The sequence below is a fragment of the Moschus berezovskii genome, chromosome X (assembly GCF_049115385.1).
Source record: "Moschus berezovskii isolate FMDL1 chromosome X, NW_MosBer_1.0, whole genome shotgun sequence".
Lineage (NCBI taxonomy): Eukaryota > Metazoa > Chordata > Mammalia > Artiodactyla > Moschidae > Moschus > Moschus berezovskii.
This window is the reverse complement of record NC_142488.1, coordinates 3,190,233-3,213,467: the sequence shown is the minus strand read 5'-3', so window position 1 is coordinate 3,213,467 and position 23,235 is coordinate 3,190,233. Positions and strand designations below refer to the sequence as shown.

The 23,235-nt window shown below is 42.0% G+C and overlaps 1 protein-coding gene across 1 annotated transcript; it reads right to left on the bottom strand.

Moving 5' to 3' along the window:
• Positions 1–2,014: 2,014 nt before the first annotated feature.
• Positions 2,015–23,220, bottom strand: LOC129534924 (odorant-binding protein-like). The gene is made up of 6 exons (XM_055393446.2): positions 23,143–23,220; positions 22,529–22,668; positions 9,241–9,308; positions 5,268–5,378; positions 2,256–2,357; positions 2,015–2,034 (listed from the first exon to the last, which is right to left on the bottom strand). The coding sequence occupies exons 1-6, from the start codon at positions 23,218–23,220 to the stop codon at positions 2,015–2,017; spliced, it is 519 nt and encodes a 172-aa protein (XP_055249421.1).
• Between the last annotated feature and the right edge of the window lie 15 nt (positions 23,221–23,235).

Below are 23,235 nucleotides of genomic sequence, written 5' to 3'. Positions count from 1 at the left end.
ATCCTCTGTAGGAGGGAATGGTTACCCTCGCCAGTAATTTTGCCTGGAAAAACTCATGCACAGTGGAACCTGGAGGGCTATGTTACATTGGGTCACAGAGAGTTGCACACGACTGAGCAACCAACCTTTTTTTCACATTCACTTTTCAAACACAACCCCCCCGCCAATTTTTCTCTTACAAATCCCTTCCGATTTGGCAACCACAAGTCTGTTCTCCACGTCTGTGAGTCTGTTTCTGTTTTGTAAATAAGTTCCTCCTTGTCATTTTTTAGATTCCAAGCAGAAGTGATATCTATGCGAAAGTGAAAGCCACTCAGTCGTGTCCGACTCTCTGCAACCCCATGAACTGTAGCCCACCAGGTTCCTCTGTCCATGGATATGCTCCAGGCAAGAATATTGGAGTGTCTTGCCATTTCACTCTCCAGGGGATCTTCCCAACCCAGGGATCGAAAGTGGGTCTCCTGCATTGTTGGCAAATTCGTGACCATCTGAACCTTGGCATTTCATCTACACTAAACTGAAAGTTGGACTGTAAAGAAAGCTGAGCGCCAAGGAATTGATGCTTTTGAACTGTGGTGTTGGAGAAGACTTTTGAGAGTCCCTTGAACTGAAAGGAGATTCAAACAGTCCATCTTAAAGGAAGTCAGTCTTGAATATTCATTGGAAGTACGGATGCTGAAGCTGATTCTCCAATACTTTGGCCAACCAATGTGAAGAAATGACCCATTTGGAAATATCCTGACGCTGGGGATGATAGAAGGCGGGTGGAGAAGGGGATGCAAGAAAGGATGAGATGGTTGGATGTCATCACTGACTCAATGGATATGAGTTAGAGCAAGCTCCGAGAGTTCATGATGGACAGGGAGCCCTGAATATGGCATTCCATGCGGTCACAAAGAGTTGGATATGAAAATTAGTGAACTAAACTGAAAACTGTAAGTGACATTTATGGCATTTGTCTTTCTCCTTCTGACTTATTTCCTCAGCATGACCAATATCTAGGTCCATCCTTGTTGCTGTAAATAGAGTTATTCTCTTCTTTTTCTGGCTGAGTAACGTTCCATTGAATATAGGTACCACATCTTTGTTATCACATTCACCTGGATGCTACTGCTTTTAGTCACTCTTTTTAAGATTCTTTCTCGACAGAACATCAAAAGCCATACTTTAGCTTAGATCAGTGTCCTTTCTGGAGGCTTTATTAGTTTAGAAAGTTTAAATATCTCACATTTGGAACATCTTCTGAGTAGGAATATATAGCAAATGCGTGTTTCAGACAGTGTGGTTGGAAGGCATTTACTGGTTCTGTCAGAATCATATGAGACCAAACACTGATCTTGCAGAAAGCGTGAAAGTGAAAATCACTCAGTCGTCTCCAACTCCTTGTAATCCCATGGACCATGACAGCCCATGGAATTCACCACAACAGGATACTGGAGAAGCCTTTAAATTCTTCAGGGAATCTTCCCAACTCAGGGATCCAACCCAGGTCTCCCCCACTGAGCCACAAGGGAAACCCAAGAATACTGGGGTGGGTAGCCTTTCCCTTCTCCAGCAGATCCTCCAGACCCAGCAATCAAACAGGGGACCCCAACATTGCAGGTGGATTCCTTACCTAATGAGCTTTCAGGGAAGCAGAACTCTGTTTGATACCAATTATCTTGGAGGAAGAATGTGTGGGGACAACCACGAGGTCAGGACTAATGGGAACACTAATAATTTCCACCAACTCGTGGGGATTCTTGCTTCTGTCTGATGACTCTGGTCTGCAAGATTCCTGCAGGATAAGACTCTCTCACCACAGCTGCTTGGCATTAATCAACCAAACTGTTTGTAATAATATGGCTCAAGAACAGTGAAATTATGGGGAAAAAAATCTTTAGTGATACATTTAAATTGTTGGAAAAAACATCTCACATATATGAAATAATAGTGTGATCTTAATGCTTCATCTGGAAGAGACAGCATTAATAATGATCAGTGTTTACTTACAAAGTGTCAGAGTCACTTTTTTTCACTCCTCTGGACAGTTATCTAGGGAAAAACAAAATGGGAGAAATGAAAGAGCCACCAATTACTAATATTCCCCAGCATTTCCAAGTTTTCTTTCCTCCTTCCTACGTTCCTTTCTTGTAAATACGGATCTTAAAAGAGATTAAATGTGGAAGAAGACATTTTGAATAAGTTGACTTGTTTTCTGGTTTTTACACACCAGGTGAATGGTATGGGCAGGGGAAAAAGTATAATTCCTTTACCAATGTTGATGAAGTTCAGCACATTTTCTTCTGGAATCCCTTTTTCTCTCACCGTGTTGTCAAACTCCTCTTTGTATTTCGAGTCAACATTATTTCCTTTGCCTGTAAAATCACCGAGCAAAAAACAGAATTGTCGACCCCCGGGAGCCCACAGAAATTTCTGAATCTACAGAAGAAGAAATGGAACGTGACAATCAGATGTTCACTTGTAGAATCTAAGAGCTTTCAATGGTTCCCAAGGCACAAACATGTGCTTTCTGTCTTAAGAATTGACCCCAGTCCAACTTGGTGAGTAGGACACCCTACTCCTCAGCATCAGGAGCTGGACCACAAAGACTTGCCAGGATCTTCATGAATTTGGGGCTGAGTTCATCCTAATATGGAACCTACTTGCTTCTCTCAACTTCCTCGCATATATACCTGCCTTTCATATCTGCTTGTACACGAAGTTTGATAGGAACCACCTTTCCCCCCTTGCACGGACACATTCACCTGATCACACATAATAACTGGGCATGATGTACTCTTTCATGAACCTACCATTGTACCCAATAACATTTTCTGAAATAGACACCTGTTGTCCCCATGGCACACACACATCTCAGTGCTTCTGCGTGGTTACTTGAGGGGGTGATATCAATGTTCATAAGAACAATGCATTTGAAACATGGAGCATGACAAAGATTTATCTTATAAGTGTCTGTTCCAAGGCTTACAGTGCATCAGAAAACTGATATTGTATACTAACGCATACATATGGAATCTGCCTATATATGGAATCTAGAAAGATGGTACTGATAATGGACTTATTTGCAGGGCATCAGTGGGGAATCAGTCAAGAGACATATGTGCATGGGGAGAGGAAAGGAGACGGAGCGATATATGGAAAAAGAATCATGCAAACTGACATGACCATATGTAAAATAGGTAGCCAATGGGAATTTGCTTTATGTCTCAGGGAACTCAAACAGGGGCTCTATATCAACCTAGAGGGGTGGGAGGGAGATGGGAGGCAGTTTCAAAAGGGAAGGAACATATATATATACCTATTGACTTCCCTTGTGACTCTGCTAGGAAAGAACTCTCCTGAAATGTGGGTGCCCTTGGCTTGATCTCTCAGTTGGGAAGATCCCCTGGAGAAGGAAAAGGCTACCCACTCCTGCGTTTTGGCCTGGAGAATTCCACTGACTCTATAGTCCGGGGTTACAAAGAGTCAGATATGACTGAGTAACTTTCACACAAGCATATGTATACCTATGGCTGATTCATGTTGATGTTTGAAAGAAAACAGCACAATCTATAAAGCAGTGATACTTCAATTAAAAAATAAATAAAATTTTAAATATGAAATAATGTAGGCTTCATTATAGTCATGGCTAGATATTAGTTCAAGCAGGTTTTAGAAACGGCAGAGGCACCAAAGATCAAGTTGCCAACATCCGCTGGATCATGGAGAAAGCAAGAGCGTTCCAGAAAAACATCTATTTCTGCTTCATTGACTATGCCAAAGCTTTTGACTGTGTGGATCACAATAAACTGTGGAACATTCTGAAAGAGATGGGAATACCAGACCACCTGACCTGCCTCTTGAGAAATCTCTATGCAGGTCAGGAAGCAACAGTTAGAACTGGACATGGAACAACAGACTGATTCCAAATAGGGAAAGGAGTATGTCAAGGTTGTATATTGTCATCCTGCTTATTTAACTTATATGCAGAGTACATCATGAGGAACGCTGGGCTGGAAGAAGCACAAGCTGGAATCAAGATTGCTGGGAGAAATATCAATAACCTCAGATATGCAAATGACACCACCCTTATGGCATAAAGTGAAGAGGAACTCAAAGGCCTCTTGATGAGGGTGAAAGAGGAGAGTGAAAAGTTTGGCTTGAAGTTCAGCATTCCGAAAACGAAGATCATGGCATCTGGTCCCATCACTTCATGGGAAATAGATGGGAAAACTGTGGAAACAGTGTCAGACTTTCCTTTGGGGGGGCTCCAAAATCACTGCAGATGCTGATTGCACCCATGAAATTAAAAGACGCTTACTCCTTGGAAGGAAAGTTATGACCAACCTAGATAGCACATTAAAAAGCAGAGACATTACTTGCCAAAAAATGTCCATCTATTCAAGGCTATTGCTTTTCCTATGGTCATATATTGATGTGAGATTTGGACTATAAAAGAGCTGAGCACTGAAGAATTGATGATTTTTAACTGTGGTGTTGGAGAAGACTCATGAGAGTCCCTTGGGCTGCAAGGACATCCAAGCTGCAAGGACATCCTAAAGAAGATCAATTCTGGGTGTTCATTGGAAGGACTGATGCTGAAGCTGAAACTCCAATACTTTGGCCACCTGATGTGAAGAGCTGAATCACTGGAAAAGACCCTGATGCTGGGAAAGATTGAGGGTAGGAGGAGAAGGGGACGACAGAGGATGAGATGGCTGGACGGCATCACCGATTCTGTGGACATGAGTTTGAATGAACTCCGGGATTTGGTAATGGACAGGGAGGCCTGGCTTGATGCGGTTTATGGGGTTGCAAAGAGTCGGTCACGACTGAGTGACTGACCGGAACTGAACTGAAAATCATCTTTAGATGAAGATATACATGATTGTGAAATCATTGCTCGTAGAATCAATCCCCAATGGGAAATTTCCAACCTTGTGTACATCGTGGGGACAATTCCATATATATATATGTGTGTGTGTGTGTGTGTGTGTATAAATGATATGTGTGTGTGTGTATAAAGGTTCTAGTTAAATTTCATTTTTATAAAATTTGAAGAGGAATCATTTTGAAATGTCTGATGATGTGATATTCTGCACCCTATGACTTCCTGTTTCTTGGTAGATTACCTTCCAGGATCCTTAATTCGGTGAGCATAAAGATGCAGGCCTTGCACCCTGAATACTGAAAACTGTCACACCTCCTGATATTCTGAATAAAAGTCCTGACTGTGTCCGTGTTACATGACAAAGGCAATGGGAATTATCGGATGTCATAGCTACCAAAGAATTGCACTGTTTCTGTCTCCTTGCCATGTGCGTCCACATTGATATCATGTGCTATGAGAGCGTTGCTGTCCACATGAACGAGTCGAAATTCATTTTGTCCCGCATCTGTGAGAGACAGAAAAGACACAAACATCCTGACCTTAGCTTGTTATCAGTTAGATTATTGTGGCACACGGCGGGCATGAAGAACGGTCCATTGTGTATCCGTTAACCACCGCAAGGAAAGGAGGCACGACTTTTCCTCATCCCTAGGTTCTCCTACGATTAACAAGTCACTCCTTGCTGTCTTCCTAAGATGCTTTCTAGAACGTGTGTTCTAATGACCCCCTCAGATTATTTTTCTGCTTTGCTTTTTGACTTGCTGAGTCTTCGCTGCTGCCCGTGGGCTTTCTCCACTTGTGGTGACGGTGGAGTACAGTCTAGTAGTGGTGTGCGAACTTCTCACTGCAGTGGCTTCTCTTGTTTCTGAGCACAGGCGCTGGGGTGCATGAGCTTCAGTAGTTACAACTCAGGGTTCTAGAGAGCAGGATCAGTAGTTGTGGTACATGAGCTTAGTTCCCACACGGCATGTGGGATCTTCTCGGACTAGGGATCGAACCTATGTCTCCTGCCCTGGCAGGCAGAATTCTTATCCCCTGGACCACCGGGGAAGTCCCTGAGAGTTTTTTAAAACATCACGAATGTATTATCAAATCCAGGCTCAAAGTTCTTTGCATTTCTGTTGCCCCAGCCATGGAATTGGTTTTTCTTGACCAAAATCAACCTACGTTGTGTTCATTACCTTTTGTTCCTGACTGCCTATGCCAGGCAACTTTTCAGACACTTTAAATATTGTGCTTCCCGAGCCCCTCAGTCTGGGGTATGACACAGCCCACTGACGTGTCTGTTGGTGTGAAGACAGCTTACTTACCTGCTGGGAAGTGTAGGCAGTGACGTCCTAGTGGTGAGCTCCTTCCCCACCTGGAGCACTGCCCCTCCCCTCTGCCCTGCCCACGTGTCTGGACAAGAAGCAGCTCTGACCTACTGTGTGTCACCTCCCCACCCTCTATGTCCATTCTCTCTCTCCTGGCCTCCATCTCACCTTCCTGCAATCACTCAGCAACATGGAACGTTAAACTGCCCATCTGAGTTCCTGAAGCCTGCAAACACCACTGCTCAGTGCCTGAACCACGGAAAATTATCAGTGTGATTAAAAAAAAAAAAAAAGGCAGCCAAAGCAGCTTCAGACTCTCATAGCCCTGACAAGAATATGCAATTTTCCCAAGTCCATGCTGAGTCCACCAGCCTTGCTCACGTTGGGACAGCTTAATTCAGACTATGAATGTCCTCAGATTATCAGTGACCACTAGTGGTTCACCATGGATTTACCAAGGTGGACATAGCAACATCATTGAATTTACTGTGATGTTCATGATGGTGATAGGAAAACGAGAGCAAACCTATCTTCTGGGCGTCAAGTCACCATCAAGGCCACTGCTGGTAACTGGGCCTGATGTGGGGACATTTCACTGTTTCCAAAACAAACCTGAAGGCTGCAATGACTAATACCCAAGAGACCTTCCAAGAAGTCTTGTACTTCTGTTGTCTTCCTTGGTTAGTCACTATGTAAAATTCAAGCTAAAAAGGATTGCAAAAATGGAGAAAAGTAAACACAATGGAAACATTCATGACTCGACCAAAAGAAATCATATAGTGGGAATAAGAAAATGAAAGCATAATTCAGAAAGCCTCAAACATCAGAAGTTATTGATGAAAGTATGGGGAAACATTTCAGGCATGAATTTTACTAATATGTGATCATCGCATATGCACTGTGCAATTACTTAGTTTGGGCAAGGGTTATGATCATATATTGATATGTTTAAATTTTAATTAAATATGTCCCTTTAGGCCATGTAAAAATAATTTTTTATTTAGGACCGTTATAAAGAGCCTAGAGATAAAAAGCTTAGCCAACATCCACGTTGCTTTCTATAAAAGTTGTCTTTATGGTTGAACTCACGATGATTTCTTTGAATGCAAGTTCATTCATCTCAGCTTGAATGCCCTAAGGTATTTTAAGACTATTTAAAAAAAAATGAATGGCCCTGATGTGCAAACTCAAGATGGACCCCTGAGACTTCAGTTCATAAGCCTGTTGTAAATTATCCGTGAGAACCCTATGAAATACAAATTCTATACTCAGTCTCATTGTTCTTATTGATATTTAACTGCTGTGTCATGTCTGGCTCTCCACGAACCCAAGAACTGTACGACACCAGGTTCCTCTGTCCTCCATGATCTTCCAAAATTTGCTCAAATTCATGTCCACTGATGTCCACTGCCATCCCCTCCTCCTTTTACCTTCAGTTTTCCCTAGCATCAGGGTCTTTTCAAGTGAGTCAAATCTTTGCATTCGGTGGCCAATATACTGGGACTTCAACTTCAGCATCAGTCCTTCCAGTGAATATTCTTGGTTGATTTCCTTTAGGATTGACTGGTTGGATCTCCCTGCAGTCCCAGGGACTCTCAAGAGTCTTCTCTAGCACCACAATTCAAAAGCATCAGTTTTTTTTTTTACTCAGCCTTCTTTATGATCCAACTCTCACATCCATACATAAATAACGAAAAAAACCACATTGTTGACTATATGGACCTTTGCTGGCAAAGTGATGTCTCTGCTTTTAATATGCTTTCTTGGGTTGTCATAGCTTTCCTTCCAAGGAGCAAGCATCTTTTAATTACGTGGCTGCAGTCACAATCTACAGAGATTTTCAAGCCCAAGAAGATAAAATCTGTCACTGCTTCCACTCTTTCCTCTTTCTTTTTGCCATAAAGTGAGGGGACTAGACTCCATGATCTTAGTATTTTTGAATGTTGAGTTTCGGAACAGCTTTTTTAGTCTCATCAAGAAACTCTTTAGTTCCTCTTCACTTTCTTCCATTAAAGTGGTATCATCTGCATATCTGAGGCTGTTGATATTTCTGCCAGCAATCTTGATTCCATCTTGTCATTCATCTAGCCTGGCATGTGGACATGAGTTTGAGTGAACTCCGGGAGTTGGTGATGGACAGGGAGGCCTGGTGTGCTGTGATTCATGGGGTAGCGGAGAGTCGGACACAACTGAGTGACTGAACTGAACTGAACTGAACTGAACTCTGCATGTAAGTTATAGAAGCAGCATGACCGTATATACTATCTTGTCATGCTCTTTTCCCAATTTTGAAACAGTCTGTTGTTCTATGTCCAGTTCTCACTGTTGCTGACAGATACACATACAGGTTCATCAGGAGACAGGTAAGGCAATCTGGAATTCCCATATTTTTAAGAATTTTCCAGTTTAGTGTGATCCACACAGTCAAAGTCTTTACGATAGTCAATGAAGCAGAAATAATCTGCTTTTTTTTTTTTTTCTGGAATTGCCTTGCTTTCTCCATGATCCAGTGAATGATGTCTATTTGATCTGGTTCATCTGCCTTTTCTAAATCGTGCCTATACTTCTGGAGGTTCTCTGATCACTTACCACTGAATCCTAGCTTGAAGTATTTTGAACACTACCTTGCTCGCATGTGAAATGAGCACAGTGGTGTGGTAGCTTGAACATTCTTTGTCATTGTCCTTCTTTGAGATTGAAATGGAAACTGGCCTTTTCCAGTTCTGTGGTCACTGCCTAGAGTTCCAAAGTTGCTGACACATTGCTTGCAGCCCTTTAACAGCATCGTCTTTTAGGATTTTAAAGAACTCAGGCTGAATTCTGTCACCTCCACTAGCGTTGTTCATATAATGCATTCTAAGGCCCACTTAACTTCACACTCTAGGATGTCTGGCTCTGGTCTCTTTGAGTAACAATCCATTGAGGGGAGACATTCCAGTCCCTGTTCTCTGAGTTTTAGTAGGAGTAGAATTTAGGTGTATGGGGTTATTGAAGAATATTGAGACCAAGATTTCTTCCTGAACATAGTCTTTTCAGTGAAGCATTCATACTTACAGTCAACAGCATAAAAGCTTTCTTCCTTTGTGCCTGAGACATATTTTTCTATGCATTCTCCATTATCCCTGAAAAACAAAGGATATTAAAGTTGGTCGATTAAGATAATAAAAATCTGGGCGGCAGTCCTAAGATGGCGGAGGAATAGGATGGGGAAATCACTTTCTCCCCCACCAATTCATCAAAATATCAGTTGAATGATGAGAAAATTCCACAAAACAACTTCTGAATGCTGGCGGAGGACACCAGGCACCCAGAAAGGCAGCACATTCTGCTTGAAAGGAGGTAGGACAAAATATAAAAGAGAGACAAAACAGTTAGGGTTGGAGACCCGTCTTGGGGAGGGAGTTGTGAAGGAAAAGCTTCCAAACACTAGGAAACCCTCTCACCAGCGGGTTTGTGGGGAGTTTTTGAATCTCAGAGGGCAACATAACCAGGAAACACACACACACACCATGGAATACACACCTAACCGCAACTCCCACGGGAGAAGTAGCCCAGATGCTTGCATCCACCAGCAGTGACAGGGGTCACAACAGGGAGGCATGGGCTGCATGCTTAGGGTAAGGACTGGGCCTGAATGCTCTGAGGACAATCTGAGGGCACTAAAGTGAGATAGCAACCCAAATTGTGGGATCGCCAGAGACAGAAAATAAGAGAGAGAGAGAGAGAACTTTCCAGGGAAAAGCTCTAACATAAGGCACTGCCGGGCCTGCTTACAGAACAAAGAACTGAGCAAATGCCAGAGGAGAGCTGGCTGAGGACTGGCCCCTTCCCCCGCTGGAGGCAGATAGGCAGGTGGGCGGCAACCAGAGCCAGAAGGCCAGGGCAATCTTGGCCCCAGAGATGGCATTCTCTACCAAACTGTGAGCACGGTCCTAGTTGGTAACCAAGTCTTCCTGGGATCCTGGACGGTTGACACCCACCAGGAGGGTCACAGCCAGAGATCAGCTCCCCAGAGGAGTCACACAGCACACCTGAAACGGCGCTCTCACTGCACACCCAGGAAACTGAGCGGCCAGGCCGGGGAGGTGATAAGACGCACCATACACCTGGGAGAGTGCTCTAGCCAAGCACCTGGTCGCCTGAGTTGCTCTGACCTGGGAAGGGCACAAAACGCAGACCCAGTCGAGTCTGTGCCTTGGTGGAGTACCCAAGAACCTGAACCTGAGCAGCTTAGACCTGGGAAGTTCATGCAACCCAGGGCCAGCTTCAGACAGTTCCCCTGAAGAGCAACCTGGAACCTGCGCAGTGTAGACAGAGAAAGCACACACATTATGAGCGGGGGCAAACCCAGTGTGGCCCAGACACTACAAGCACTCCCCACACATGTGAGTGATACTTGTTTGCAGTGTTCCTCCTCCCCACAACACAACTGAACAAGCGAGCCTAAATAAGTGACCACTTTCACCCCCTTGTGTCAAGACAGAAATTAGACACTGAAGAAACTTGCAAACAGGGGAAGCCAAAATAAACAAAGAGGAGGGAACCACTTTTGAAGAGACAGGTGCAACAGATTAAAGCCCTATAGTTAGCATTGACTTTATTGCATTGAGCCTATAGACCTTAAAAACAAGTATAAGCTGAAACTTGGAAATATTTGATACTGAACTGACCCCATACCACCCTCAACAGCTCCAGAAAAATTCCTAGATATATTTTACTATTATCATTTAGTTTATTTTTATTTTTAAGTTTTTCACTTCAGTGACCAACCTAGATAGCATATTAAAAAGCAGAGACATTACTTTGCCAACCAAAGTCCGTCTAGTCAAGGCTATGGTTTTTCCCGTCGTCATGTATGGATGTGAGAGTTGGACTGTGAAGAAAGCTGACCACCGAAGAATTGATGGTTTTGAACTGTGGTGCTGGAGAAGACTCTTGAGAGTCCCTTGGACTGCAAGGAGATCCAACCAGTCCATTCTGAAGGAGATCAATCCTGGGTGTTCATTGGAAGGACTGATGCTAAAGCTGAAACTGCAATACTTTGGCCACCTCATGCGACGAGTTGACTCACTGGAAAAGACTCTGATGCTGGGAGGGATTGGGGGTGGGATGAGACAGGGACGACAGAGAATGAGATGGCTGGATGGCATCACAGACTCGATGGACATGAGTTTGAGTGAACTCCTGGAGTTGGTGATGGACAGGGAGGCCTGGCGTGCTGTGGTTCATGGGGTCGCAAAGAGTCGGACACAACTGAGCGACTGAACTGAACTGAACTGAACTGAACTCACTTCAGTCGCTCAGTCATATCCAATTCTTTGCGACCCCATGAATCACAGCACGCCAGGCCTCCATGTCCATCACCATCTCCCGGAGCTTGCTCAAACTCATGCCCATCGAATCGGTGACGCCATCTAACCATCTCATCCTCTGTCATCCCCTTCTCCTCCTGCCCCCAATCCATCCTAGCATCAGAGCTCTACCCACGAGCCAACAAGTTTCAGAGAAAGACATACCAAGCTAATTCTCCAACAATGCAGGAACATAACCATAAGCGTTACAGTACAGGTGGCCAAAAGTCACGCCAAACCCGTAGACACCTCAAAACAGTATCAGACCCATCATTGCACTCCAGAGACAAAAGATCCAGCTCCACCCACCAGAACACCAGTGCAAGCTTCCCTAACCAGGAAACCTTGACAAGCCACTCTTCCAACCCCACCCTCAGGGAGCAACCTCCACAATAAAGAGGAACCACAAGCTTCCAACATACAGAAAGGCCACCCCAAACAACGCAATCCAAACAAGACAAAAAGGCAGATACATATTCAGCAGGTAAAGGAACATGGTAAAAGCCCACCAAACCAAACAAAAGAGGAGGAGATAGGGAGTCTACCTGAAAAAAAATTCAGAATAATGATAGGAAAAATGATCCAAAATCTTGAAAACAAAATGGAGTTACAGATAAACAGTCTGGAGACAAGGATTGAGAAGATGTAAGAAATGTTTAACAAGGACCTAGAAGAAATAAAAAAGAGTCAATCAACAATGAATCATGCAATAAATGAGATCAAAAGCACTCTGGTGGGAACCAACCTTAGAATAACTGAGGAAGAAGATAGGATAAGTGATGTGTAAGAATGGTGGAAATAAATGAAGCAGAGTGGAAAAAAGAAATACGAATTAAAAGAAATGAGGGCAACCTCAGAGCGCTCTTGGACAATATTAAATGGCCCAACATTCGAACCATAGGAGTTCCAAAAGAAGAAGACCAAAAAAAAAAAAAAGCCATGGGAAAATACCCGAGGAGGTAACAGCTGGTAACTTCCCTAAAATGGGGAATGAAATAGCTACCCAAGTCCAAGAAACCTAGAGAATCCCAAACAGGATAAGCCCAAGATGAAACACCACAAGACACATATTAATCAAATTAAAGAAGATGAAACAAAAAGAAAGTATATTAAATGCAGCAAGGGAAAAACAACAAATGGCACACAAAGGGATTTCCATAAGGATAACAGCTGATCTTTCATTGAAACTCTTCAGGCCAGAAGGAAATGGCAGGACATACTTAAAATGATGAAAGCGAAAAACCTACAACCCAGATTACTGTACCCAACAAGGATCTCATTCAAATATGAAAGAGAAATCAAAAACTTTACAGGCAATCAAAAGATGAGAGAATTCAGCACCACCAAGCCAGCTCTTCAACAAATGCTAAAGGATATTCTCTAGACAGGAAACATAGAAAAAGTTGATCAACTAGAATCCAAAACAACAAAGTAAATGGCAATGGGATCGCACTTATCAACAATTATCTTAAATGTGAACAGGTTGAATGCCCCAACCAAAAGAGAAAGACTGGCTGAATGGATACCAAAAAAAAAAAAAAAAAAAATCCCTATATATTCTGTTTATAAGAAACCCACCTCAAACCAAGGGACACATCCAGACTGAAAGTGATGGGCTGAAAAAAAAATTTCATGAAAATGGAAACCAAGAGAAAGCAGTACTCCTAATACTCATATCAAATAAAATAGACTTTGAAATAAAGGCCGTAAAAACAGACAATGAAGGGCACTACATAATGATCAAAAGATGGTATAGCAATTTTAAATATATATGCACCCAACATAGGGGCACCGCAATATGTAAGGCAAATGCTAACAAGTATGAAAGGGGAGATTAACAGTAACACGATACTAATGGGAGAGTATAATACCCCACTCACACCTATGGGTAGATCAACTAAACAGAAGATTAGCAAGGATACACAAATTTAAAATGATACAATGGACCACTTAGACCTAATTAATATCTATAGGATATTTCACCCCAAAACTATGAATTTCACATTTACTCAAGTGCACATGGAATATTCTCCAGAATACATCACATCCTGGGCCATAAATCGAGTGTTGGTAAATTCAAAAAAATTGAAATCATTGCCAGCCTCCATTCTGATCACAATACGGTAAGATTAGATGTCAACTACAGGGAAGAAATTACTAAAAATACAAACATATGGAGGCTAAAGAACACGCTTCTGAATAACTGGCAAATCACAGAACAAATTAAAAAATAAAAATATGCATAGAAATGAATGAAAATGAAAACACAACAGCCCAAAACCTATGGGATTCAGTAACAGCAGTACTAAGGGGAAGGTTCATAGCAATACAAACTTACCCCAAAACAAGAGAAAAATAAATAACTTAACTCTACACCCAAAATCACTGTGGATGCTGATTGCAGCCAGGAAATTAAAAGACGCTTACTCCTTGGAAGGAAAGTTATGACCAACCTAGATAGTATATTAAAAAGCAGAGACATTACTTTGCCAACAGAGGTCCGTCTAGTCAAGGCTATGGTTTTTCCAGTGGTCATATATGGATGTGAGGGTTGGACTGTGAAGAAAGCTGATCATTGAAGAATTGATGCTTTTGAACTGTGGTGCTGGAGAAGACTCTTGAGAGTCCCTTGGACTACAAGGAGATCCAACCAGTCCATTCTGAAGGAGATCAATCCTGGCTGTTCATTGGAAGGATTGATGCTAAAGCTGAAACTAATACTTTGGCCACCTCATGCGACGAGTTGACTCACTGGAAAAGACTCTGATGCTGGGAAGAATTGGGGGCAGAAGGAGAAGGGGACGACAGAGAATGAGATGGCTGGATGGCATCACCGACTCTGTGGACATGAGTTTGAGTGAACTCCGGGAGTTGATGATGGACATGGAGGCCTGGCATGCTGTGATTCATGGGGTCGTGGAGAGTTGGACATGACTGAGCGACTGAATTGAACTGAACTGAACTGACACCCAAAACAACAAGAAAAAGATGAAATGAAGGACCCCATGGTTAGTAGAAGGAAAGAAATCATAAAAATTAGGTTAGAAATAAATGAAAAAGAAACAACTGACACCATAGCAAAAATTAACAAAACTAAAAGCTGGTTCTTTGAGAAGATAAATAAAATATACAAACTAAAAGCCAGACTCATCAAGTAAACAAGGGAGAAGAATCAACAAAATTAGAAATGAAAATGGAGAAATCACAATGGACAACACACAAATACAAAAGCTCAAAAGAGACTATTATCCACAACTATATGCCAATAAAATGAACAACTTGGAAGAAATGGAAAAAACTCTCAGAAAAGTGTAACTTTCCAAAACTGAACCAGGAAGAAATAGAAAATCTTATCAGACCCATCATAAGCACGGAAATTGAAACTGTGATAAAAAAAAATTTTTCAACATACAAAAGCCCAGGACCATATGGATTCACAGGTGAATTCTACCAAAAAATGAGAGAAGAGCTAACACCTTTCCTACACAAAATCTTCCAGAAAATTGCACAGGAAGGTAAACTTCCAAACTCATTCTGTGAGGCCACCATCACCCTAATATCAAAACCAGACAAAGATGCCACAAAAAAGAGAACTACAGGCCAATATCACTGATGAACATTGATGCAAAAATCCCTCACAAAATTCTAGAAATCAGAATCCAACAACACATTTAAAAGATCATACATCATGACCAAGTGGGCTTTATCCCAGGGATGCAAGGATCTTTCAATATTCACAAATCAAACAATGTGATACTCCACAATTACAAATTAAAATATAAAAGCCATATGACTATATCAGTAGATGCAGAGAAAGCCTTTCACAAAATTAAACATGCATTTATGATAAAAATCTTCCAGAAAGCAGGCATAGAAGGAAAATACCTCAACATAATAAAAGCCATACATGATAAACCCACAGCAACCATTATCCTCAATGGTGAAAAATTGAAAGCGTTTCCACTGAAGTCAGAAACAAGACAAGGGTTCCCACTCTCACCACTACTATTCAACATAGTTTTGAAAGTTTTAACCACAGCAATCAGAGAAGAAAAAGAAATAAAGGGAATCCAGATTGGAAAGATGAAGTAAAACTCTCACTGTTTCCAGATGACATGATCCTCTACATTGAAAACCTTAAAGACTCCACCAAAATCACTAGAGCTAATCAATGAATATAGAAAAATCGCAGGATTTAAAATTAACACACAGAAATCCCTTGTATTCCTATACACTAACAACGAGAAATCAGAAAGAGGACTTAAGGAAACAATTCCATTCTCCATTGCAATGAAATAGTAAAATACTTAGGAATAAATCTACCTAAAGAAGCAAAAGACCTACATACAGAAAACTTTAAAACACTGAAGAAAGAAACCAAAGAGGACACAAATAGATGGAGAAATATACCATGCTCACGGATCAGACAAATCAATATAGTGAAAATGAGTATACTATCCAAAGCAATCTACAGATTCAATGCACTCCCTATCAAGCTACCAATGGTATTGTTCACAGAACTAGAAGAAATATTTTCATAATTTGTATGGAAATACAAAAGCCTCGACTAGCCAAAGCAATCTTGAGAAACAAGAATGGAACTAGAAGAATCAAGCTGCCTGACTTCATGCTACACTACAAAGCTACTGTCCTCAAGACAGTATGGTGCTGGCACAAAGACAGAAATATAGATCAATGGAAAAAATAAAAAGCCCAGAGAAAAATCCACATACCTATGGACACCTTATCTTTGACTAGTGAGTCAAGAATATACAATGGAGAAAAGACATTCTCCTTAGAAAATGGTGCTGGAAAAGCTAGTCAACCACTTGAAAAGAATGAAATCAGAACACTTACTAACACTATACACAAAAATGAGCTCAAAGTAGATTAAAGATCTAAATGTAAGACTAGAAACTATAAAACTCCTAGAGGAAAATATAGGCAAAACACTCTCTGGCATAAATCACAGCAGGATCCTCTATGACCCACCTCCCAGATTAATGGAAATAAAAGCAATAATAAACAAATGGGACCTAATTAAACGTAAAGCCTTTTGCAGAACGAAGGAAACTACAAGCAAGGTGAAAAGACAGCCTTCAGAAGGGGAGAAAATAACAGCAAATGAAGTAACTGGCAAAGAATTAACCTCAAAAACATACAAGCAGCTTCTGCAGGTCAATTCCCGAAAAATAAACGACCCAATTAAAAGATGGGCCATAGAAATAAACAGACTTTTCTACAAAGAAGACATACAGATGACCAACAAACACATGAAAAGGTGCTCAACACAACTCATTATCAGAGAAACGCCAATTAAAACCACAATGAGGTACCATCTCACGCTGGTCAGAATGGCTGCTATCAAAAAGTCTACAAACAATAAATGCTGGAGAGGGTGTGGAGGAAAGGGAGCCCTCTTACACTGTTGGTGGGAATGCAAACTAGTACAGCCACTATTGAGAAGAGTGTGGACAATGAGATACCATTTCACACCAGTCAGAATGGCTGCTATCCAAAAGTCTACATGCAATAAATGCTGGAGAGGATGTGGAGAGAAAGGAACCCTCTTACACTGTTGGTGGGAATGCAAACTAGTACAGCCACTATGGAGAACAGTGTGGAGATTCCTCAAAAAATTGGAAATAGAACTGCCATATGATCCAGCAATCGCACTCCTGGGCATACACACTGAGGAAACCAGAATTGAAAGAGACACGTGTACTCCAATGTTCATTGCAGCACTGTTTATAATAGCCAGGACATGGAAGCAACCTAGATGTCCATCTGCAGACGAATGGATAAGAAAGCTTTGGTACATATACACAATGAAGTATTATTCAGCCATTAAAAAGAATACATTTGAATCAGTTCTAATGAGGTAGATGAAACTGGAGCCTATTATACAGAGTGAAGTAAGCCAGAAAGAAAAACACCAATACAGTATACTAACATATATATATGGAATTTAGAAAGATGCAAATGATAACCCTGTATACGAGACAGCAAAAGAGACACAGATGCATAAATCAGTCTTTGGGACTCTGTGGGAGAGGGTGAGGGTGGGATGATTTCGGAGAATGGCATTGAAACACGTATGTTGTCATATGTGAAACGAATCACTAGTTCAGGGTCAATGCATGTTGTAGGATGCTCGGGGCTTGCATGCGGGGATGACCCAGAGGGAGGATAAAGGGAGGAGGGAGGTGGGAGGGGGGTTCAGGAGGGGGAACTTATGTAAACCCGGGGCAAATTCATATCAATGTATGGCAAAACCAACCAATATAATATTGTAAAATAATTTGCCTCCAATAAAAAATAAATTAATTACATAAAAAAAAAAAAGAGTGTGGAGATTCCTTAAAACACTAGAAATAGAACAGCAATCGCACTCCTGGGCATACACATCGAGGAAACCAGAATTGAAAGAGACACCTGTACCCCAATGTTCATCGCAGCACGGTTTACAACAGCCAGGACATGGAAGCAACCTAAATGTCCATCAGCAGACAAATAGATAAGAAAGCTGTGGTACATAGGCACAATGGAATATTGCTCAGCCATTTAAAAAATACATTTGAACCAATTCTAATGAGGTGGATGAAACCGGAGCCTATTATCCAGAGTGAAGTAAGTCAGAAAGAAAAACACCAATACAGTATACTAATGCATATATATGGAATTTAGAAAGATGGTAACGATGACCCTATATGTGAGACAGAAAGAAAAACAGATGTAGAGAACCGACTTTTGGACTCCGTGGGAGAAAGATCTGGTCGGATGACTTGAGAAAATAGCATTGAAACATGCATATTATCATATGTGAAACAGATCGCCAGTTTAGGTTTGATGCATGAGACAGGAAGCTCAGGGCTGGTGCACTGGGATGACTCTGAGGGATATAATGGAGAGGGAGGTGGGAGGTGATTCAGGATGGGGAACAAATGTATATCTATGGCTAATTCCTGAAAATGGATGGCAAAAGCCACCACAACATTTTAAACTAATTAGTCAATTAAAATTTTAAAAATTAATTTAAAAGAGATAATAATCTGATGTATAATTAGGATTCTTTCTGTATATCCCCAAGAATATGTGTATAGGAAATCACCTCAGTGCTGCTCAAAAATTTGTCCTTCAAAGAGACAAAATATGTTGTCTCAGATCCAATCACTATCAAGTGACAAGGATGGCTTGTCCACACACAAAATCTGACTACAAGTTCTAAAGATAACCTACAGATATAAAACAGGCCGTGTGTAAAGCCAATAAACATGGAGAAATCTAGAATTTTAGAAAAAAAGAAAAAGAATAAACTTTTCCTTTATATTGTCTCTGAAAACTAAGAGGCATAGACATCATGACACACCTTGGGGGTTGCCACAACTCTACCAGCGACTCATTAGGCAATGAATGTGAACGTGTTTGTCACTCAGTTGTGTCCGACTATCTGTGATCCCATGGACTGTAGCCCACCAGTCTCCTCCTCTGTCCATGGGATTCTCCAGGCAAGAAGACTGGAGTGGTTTGCCATTTCCTTCTGCAGGGGAACTTCCTGAGCCAGGGATCAAATCCAGGTCTGCATTACAGGCAGATTCTTTACCCTCTGAGACACCAGTGAAGGCCTCACTAGACAATATGACAGCCAAAAATCACAAAAATTTTTAAAAAGTTTAATTTTCTTCAAATACACACTCTTCCACCATCACAATACCATATAAGGATTAAACTTGAAAGACACATGTATGCATACAGACACATTTCACACTCACACAGACACAAGCACAGAAAACACTTCAGTACACTTGATGTGCTCATATGATATTATGAAAACATTTATGTATATAATATATGATAAGTATACATTGTCACCTCTGCAACAAGAGAATAAGTGGCTTCACATATGTGCTCTGTACGTGTGTGTGAAAAAAGTGTATTTGACACATATGAAGAATTTCCATGAAACAAATACTAAAAGAGAAATAACCCTACATATACTTGATTAATTTTTGAACAGACACCTTGGAAAAGAATGTCCACAATGAAGTGTGGTCAGTGCTGTTAGTCATTGAAAGTGCAAGTGCAAGTCATTCAGTCGTGTCCGACTCTTTGCGACCCCATGGACTATACAGTCCATGGAATTCTGGAGAATTCCAGAATTGAGAATTCCAGAATGCTGGAGTGGGTAGCCTTTGCCTTCTCCAGGGAAAAGTCCCAACCCAGGGATCAAACCCAGGTCTCCTGCATTGCAGGCAGATTCTTTTCCAGCTGAGACACCAGGGAGGACCAAGAATGCTGGAATGGGTAGCCTATCCCTTCCCCAGTGAATCTTCCTGACCCAGGAATTGAACCAGGGTCTCCTGCATTGCAGGCGGACGTTTTTTTACCAACTGAGCTTATCAGGGAAGCCCTCTTTGTCATTAGGGAATTGAAATGCGTTGAAATCACTGGAAAAGAACCACAAAGTGGGAACACAATTTTATCTGAGCAGACAAACTCCTTTCATTTGGCTTGGAAAATGTGACTCCTTTTATTTGGCTTGAAAAATGTGATTCTTTGTATATACACACACTGATAACTGTTTTAAACATTGTGCTGAGTGATGGAAGGCGGGGGAAATGATTCAGAGTGTGTAATTTTGTAGTGTGAAGAGCCAGAAAAGTTAAGAATATGTAGATCTTTTCTTACCTGTGGCTCCAGGGGTAGGTATTTAATGATGAGTGAAGAAAGGGAGGTGTGCTGCAGAAATTTTATATCTTTCTTTTCAAAAACAAAACTGATTTTATTTTTGAGTGTGCTGTGCCTTCTTGCCATTCAGGCTTCTCTCTATTGCCGAGGGCAAGGGTTATTACTCTCTAGTTGCAGTGTCCAGACTTCTCACTATGGTGCCTTCCCTTGTTTTAGACCATATAGCCCGCAGGCTCAGTCATCGTAAAATATGGGCTTACTTGCTCCCGGGCACGTGGGGTCCCTCCAGACCAGAGATGGAACTCATGTCTCCTGCATTGGCAGACGGATTCTTAAGCACTGAGCCACCAGCTGAAGTGTGGAATTTTATATCTTGACTGTGTAGACGGTGAAACAATTGTGAACATGTGAAAGCTCATTGAACTGTGCATTCCACAAAGGTGCATTTAATTACGCGTTTAATTATACTTCTTTATATGCTCACTTGCTCAGTTGTGGTCAACTCTTTGGAACCCCATGGACTGTAGCCCGCCAGGCTCCTCTGTCCATGGGAGTCTCCAGGCAAATATACTGGAGTAGTTTGCCTTTCCTATTCCAGGAAAAATTGATTTCAGAAAGGGTAGCCACACGAAAAAGTAAACATAAGACACAAAAATTGTAAAATATGGCCAAGAGGACGATAACGGATGTTCTTAAGAAGTTAGTGAAAGCAGACAAGTGTTTCTACTGAGATAGGATATATACATGTGTGAGTCTGTTCCAGTATGAGTGGTTTTAATTTGATTGTAAGTATACTATCAAATGCTGAAGCTGAAACTCCAATACTTTGGCCACCTGATGGGAAGAACTGGCTCCTTGGAAAAGACCCTGATGCTGGGAAAGATTGAGGGCAGGAGGAGAAGAGGATGACAGAGGATGAGATGGTGGATGGCATAACTGATTCTATGGAAAAGTGTTTGAGCAAGCTCCGGGAGATGGTGAAGGACATGGAAGCCTGGCGTGCTGCAGTCAATGGCATCTCAAAGAGTCGGACAAGACTGAGCAACTGAACTATCAAGCATATGGATATATATAACACGTGTGTGTGTGTGTGTGTGTGTGTGTGTGTGTGTATGAGCGCTAGTTGCTTAGTCTTGTCCAACTCTTTGCAACCCCATAGACTGTAGCACCACCAGGCTCCTTTGACCATGGGATTCTCCAGGCAAGAACACTGGAGTGAGTTGCCATTTCCTTTTCTGAAAGGAACTATAGAAAGAAAGAAAGTGAAGTCACTCAGTCGTGTCCAACTCTTTGCCACCTCATGGACTGAAGCCTACCAGGCTACCCCATCTATGGAATTTTCCAGGCAAGAGTACTGGAGTGGGTTGCCATTTCCTTCTCCCATACATAATCAGTTATATATATTTATAAAGCAATCTCTCCAAGCATAAAATATTTAGTTGCTTCTTATCTTAATGGTTTAATTCCTCACAAAGCATACCTGAGTTTACATGTTCTGCTTTTTTTTTTTTTTTAATTGGGGGGTGGGGATAATTGCTGAACAAATGTGTTGATTTCTGCCATACTTGTATGTTCCTAGGAAACTGTCTGTGTTATCGTGAGCATTCCATGAATAGCACTTGGATCTGTGTGTTTGTGTGTGCTTGGTTGCTAAGTCATGTCCAACTCCTTGCCACCCCATGGACTGTAGCCTGCCAGTCGCCTCTGTCCTTGGGATTCTCCAGGCAAGATTACTGGAGTGGGTTGCCATTTCCTCCTTCAGGGAATCTTCCCGACCCAGTGATCAAACTCGTGTCTCTTATGTCACTTGCATTTTCAGGTGCCTGGGAAGACACTGGGGAAGGTCACTAGGGACTCTGACGGCTTTGGTAAACTCAGTGGTGATGAAAGCTCCAGGGAGGAAAGCCCGAGGGCAGAGCTCACTGTGTGCTCTCCCCTCTCCCTTGGCTTCTGGGTCAGTGGGAACCGTCTCTTACAAATTCCACAGGAAGGGGTCAAGTCCCTGGTGCAGACTGTGAATTCAAGGAGACGGACCTCTTCCCTCTGCCGTGTCCCTCTTTCCTTTAATGAGTTGATGCCAGTGGAGCTTATGGGTTCCCCCTCTAACTAGAGTTTTCAGGACATTCCCTGGGGGCTCTCAGGGGAACTGCCCCACTCCCCTAGCTCAAAGACCCTGGTCACCTTCACAGCTCAGGCTGTCTTGCTCTCAACATCGCCCAGAGAGATCCCTGCAGACGGGGAAAACACACCCTCCCTCAGGTCGGGGTTTATAGGTGTTTTCCTTTTGGGTGATTTTTACTTACTTGACATAAAAGTGGTACAGTATTGTGCCATTTTCTTCATCAAACTCAATGTAACGCATGAAAATGTGGAATGGCGCACCCTCGGTGATCTTCTCTATGTTACTGGATGCGATGTAATGGGTTATCCATCTTCCTGTGAACTAAAAGTAAAATTCCCTTCAGAAATCTTAGTCCATCTCTGTAAATTCCACCTGGCCTCATCCCTCCGGAGGTTCTCTGCCCTTTCACTTGGGCAGAAGTTCCCTATCTTTATGAACACAGCCCTAGGTATAAAATCATGTGAAAACTCAAGTCAAGTAAAGGAAAGACTTGAGGTATTACTGAGATAGGTTGAGCTGTCTTGTCAAACGCAAGAGCCCTAGTCCAATAGCTATGTGAAGTACCTTTGTTTTTACAAGAGCAGTGAACATTCATGAGAGCCAGTGAACGGATGGCAGAGGTGATATAGACATCACGAACAGCAGGCATAGAGCCAGTGAATGGAGCAATTTTCAGTTGCAGGGACATGGCTAGACTTAGCGATCCACATGACCAAACCTCGAAAGGGACACTCACATGGATATACATGAAGACCTACTCTGAAACTTGGACCACCATCCACATGCCCTTGGTACCTGTGAGGCGTCTGTCTGAGCTTCACCTTGACTGGCAACAAGCAGACCAACGACAAGACTGAACAGCAGAGCCTTCATCTTGTTGACTCTCGT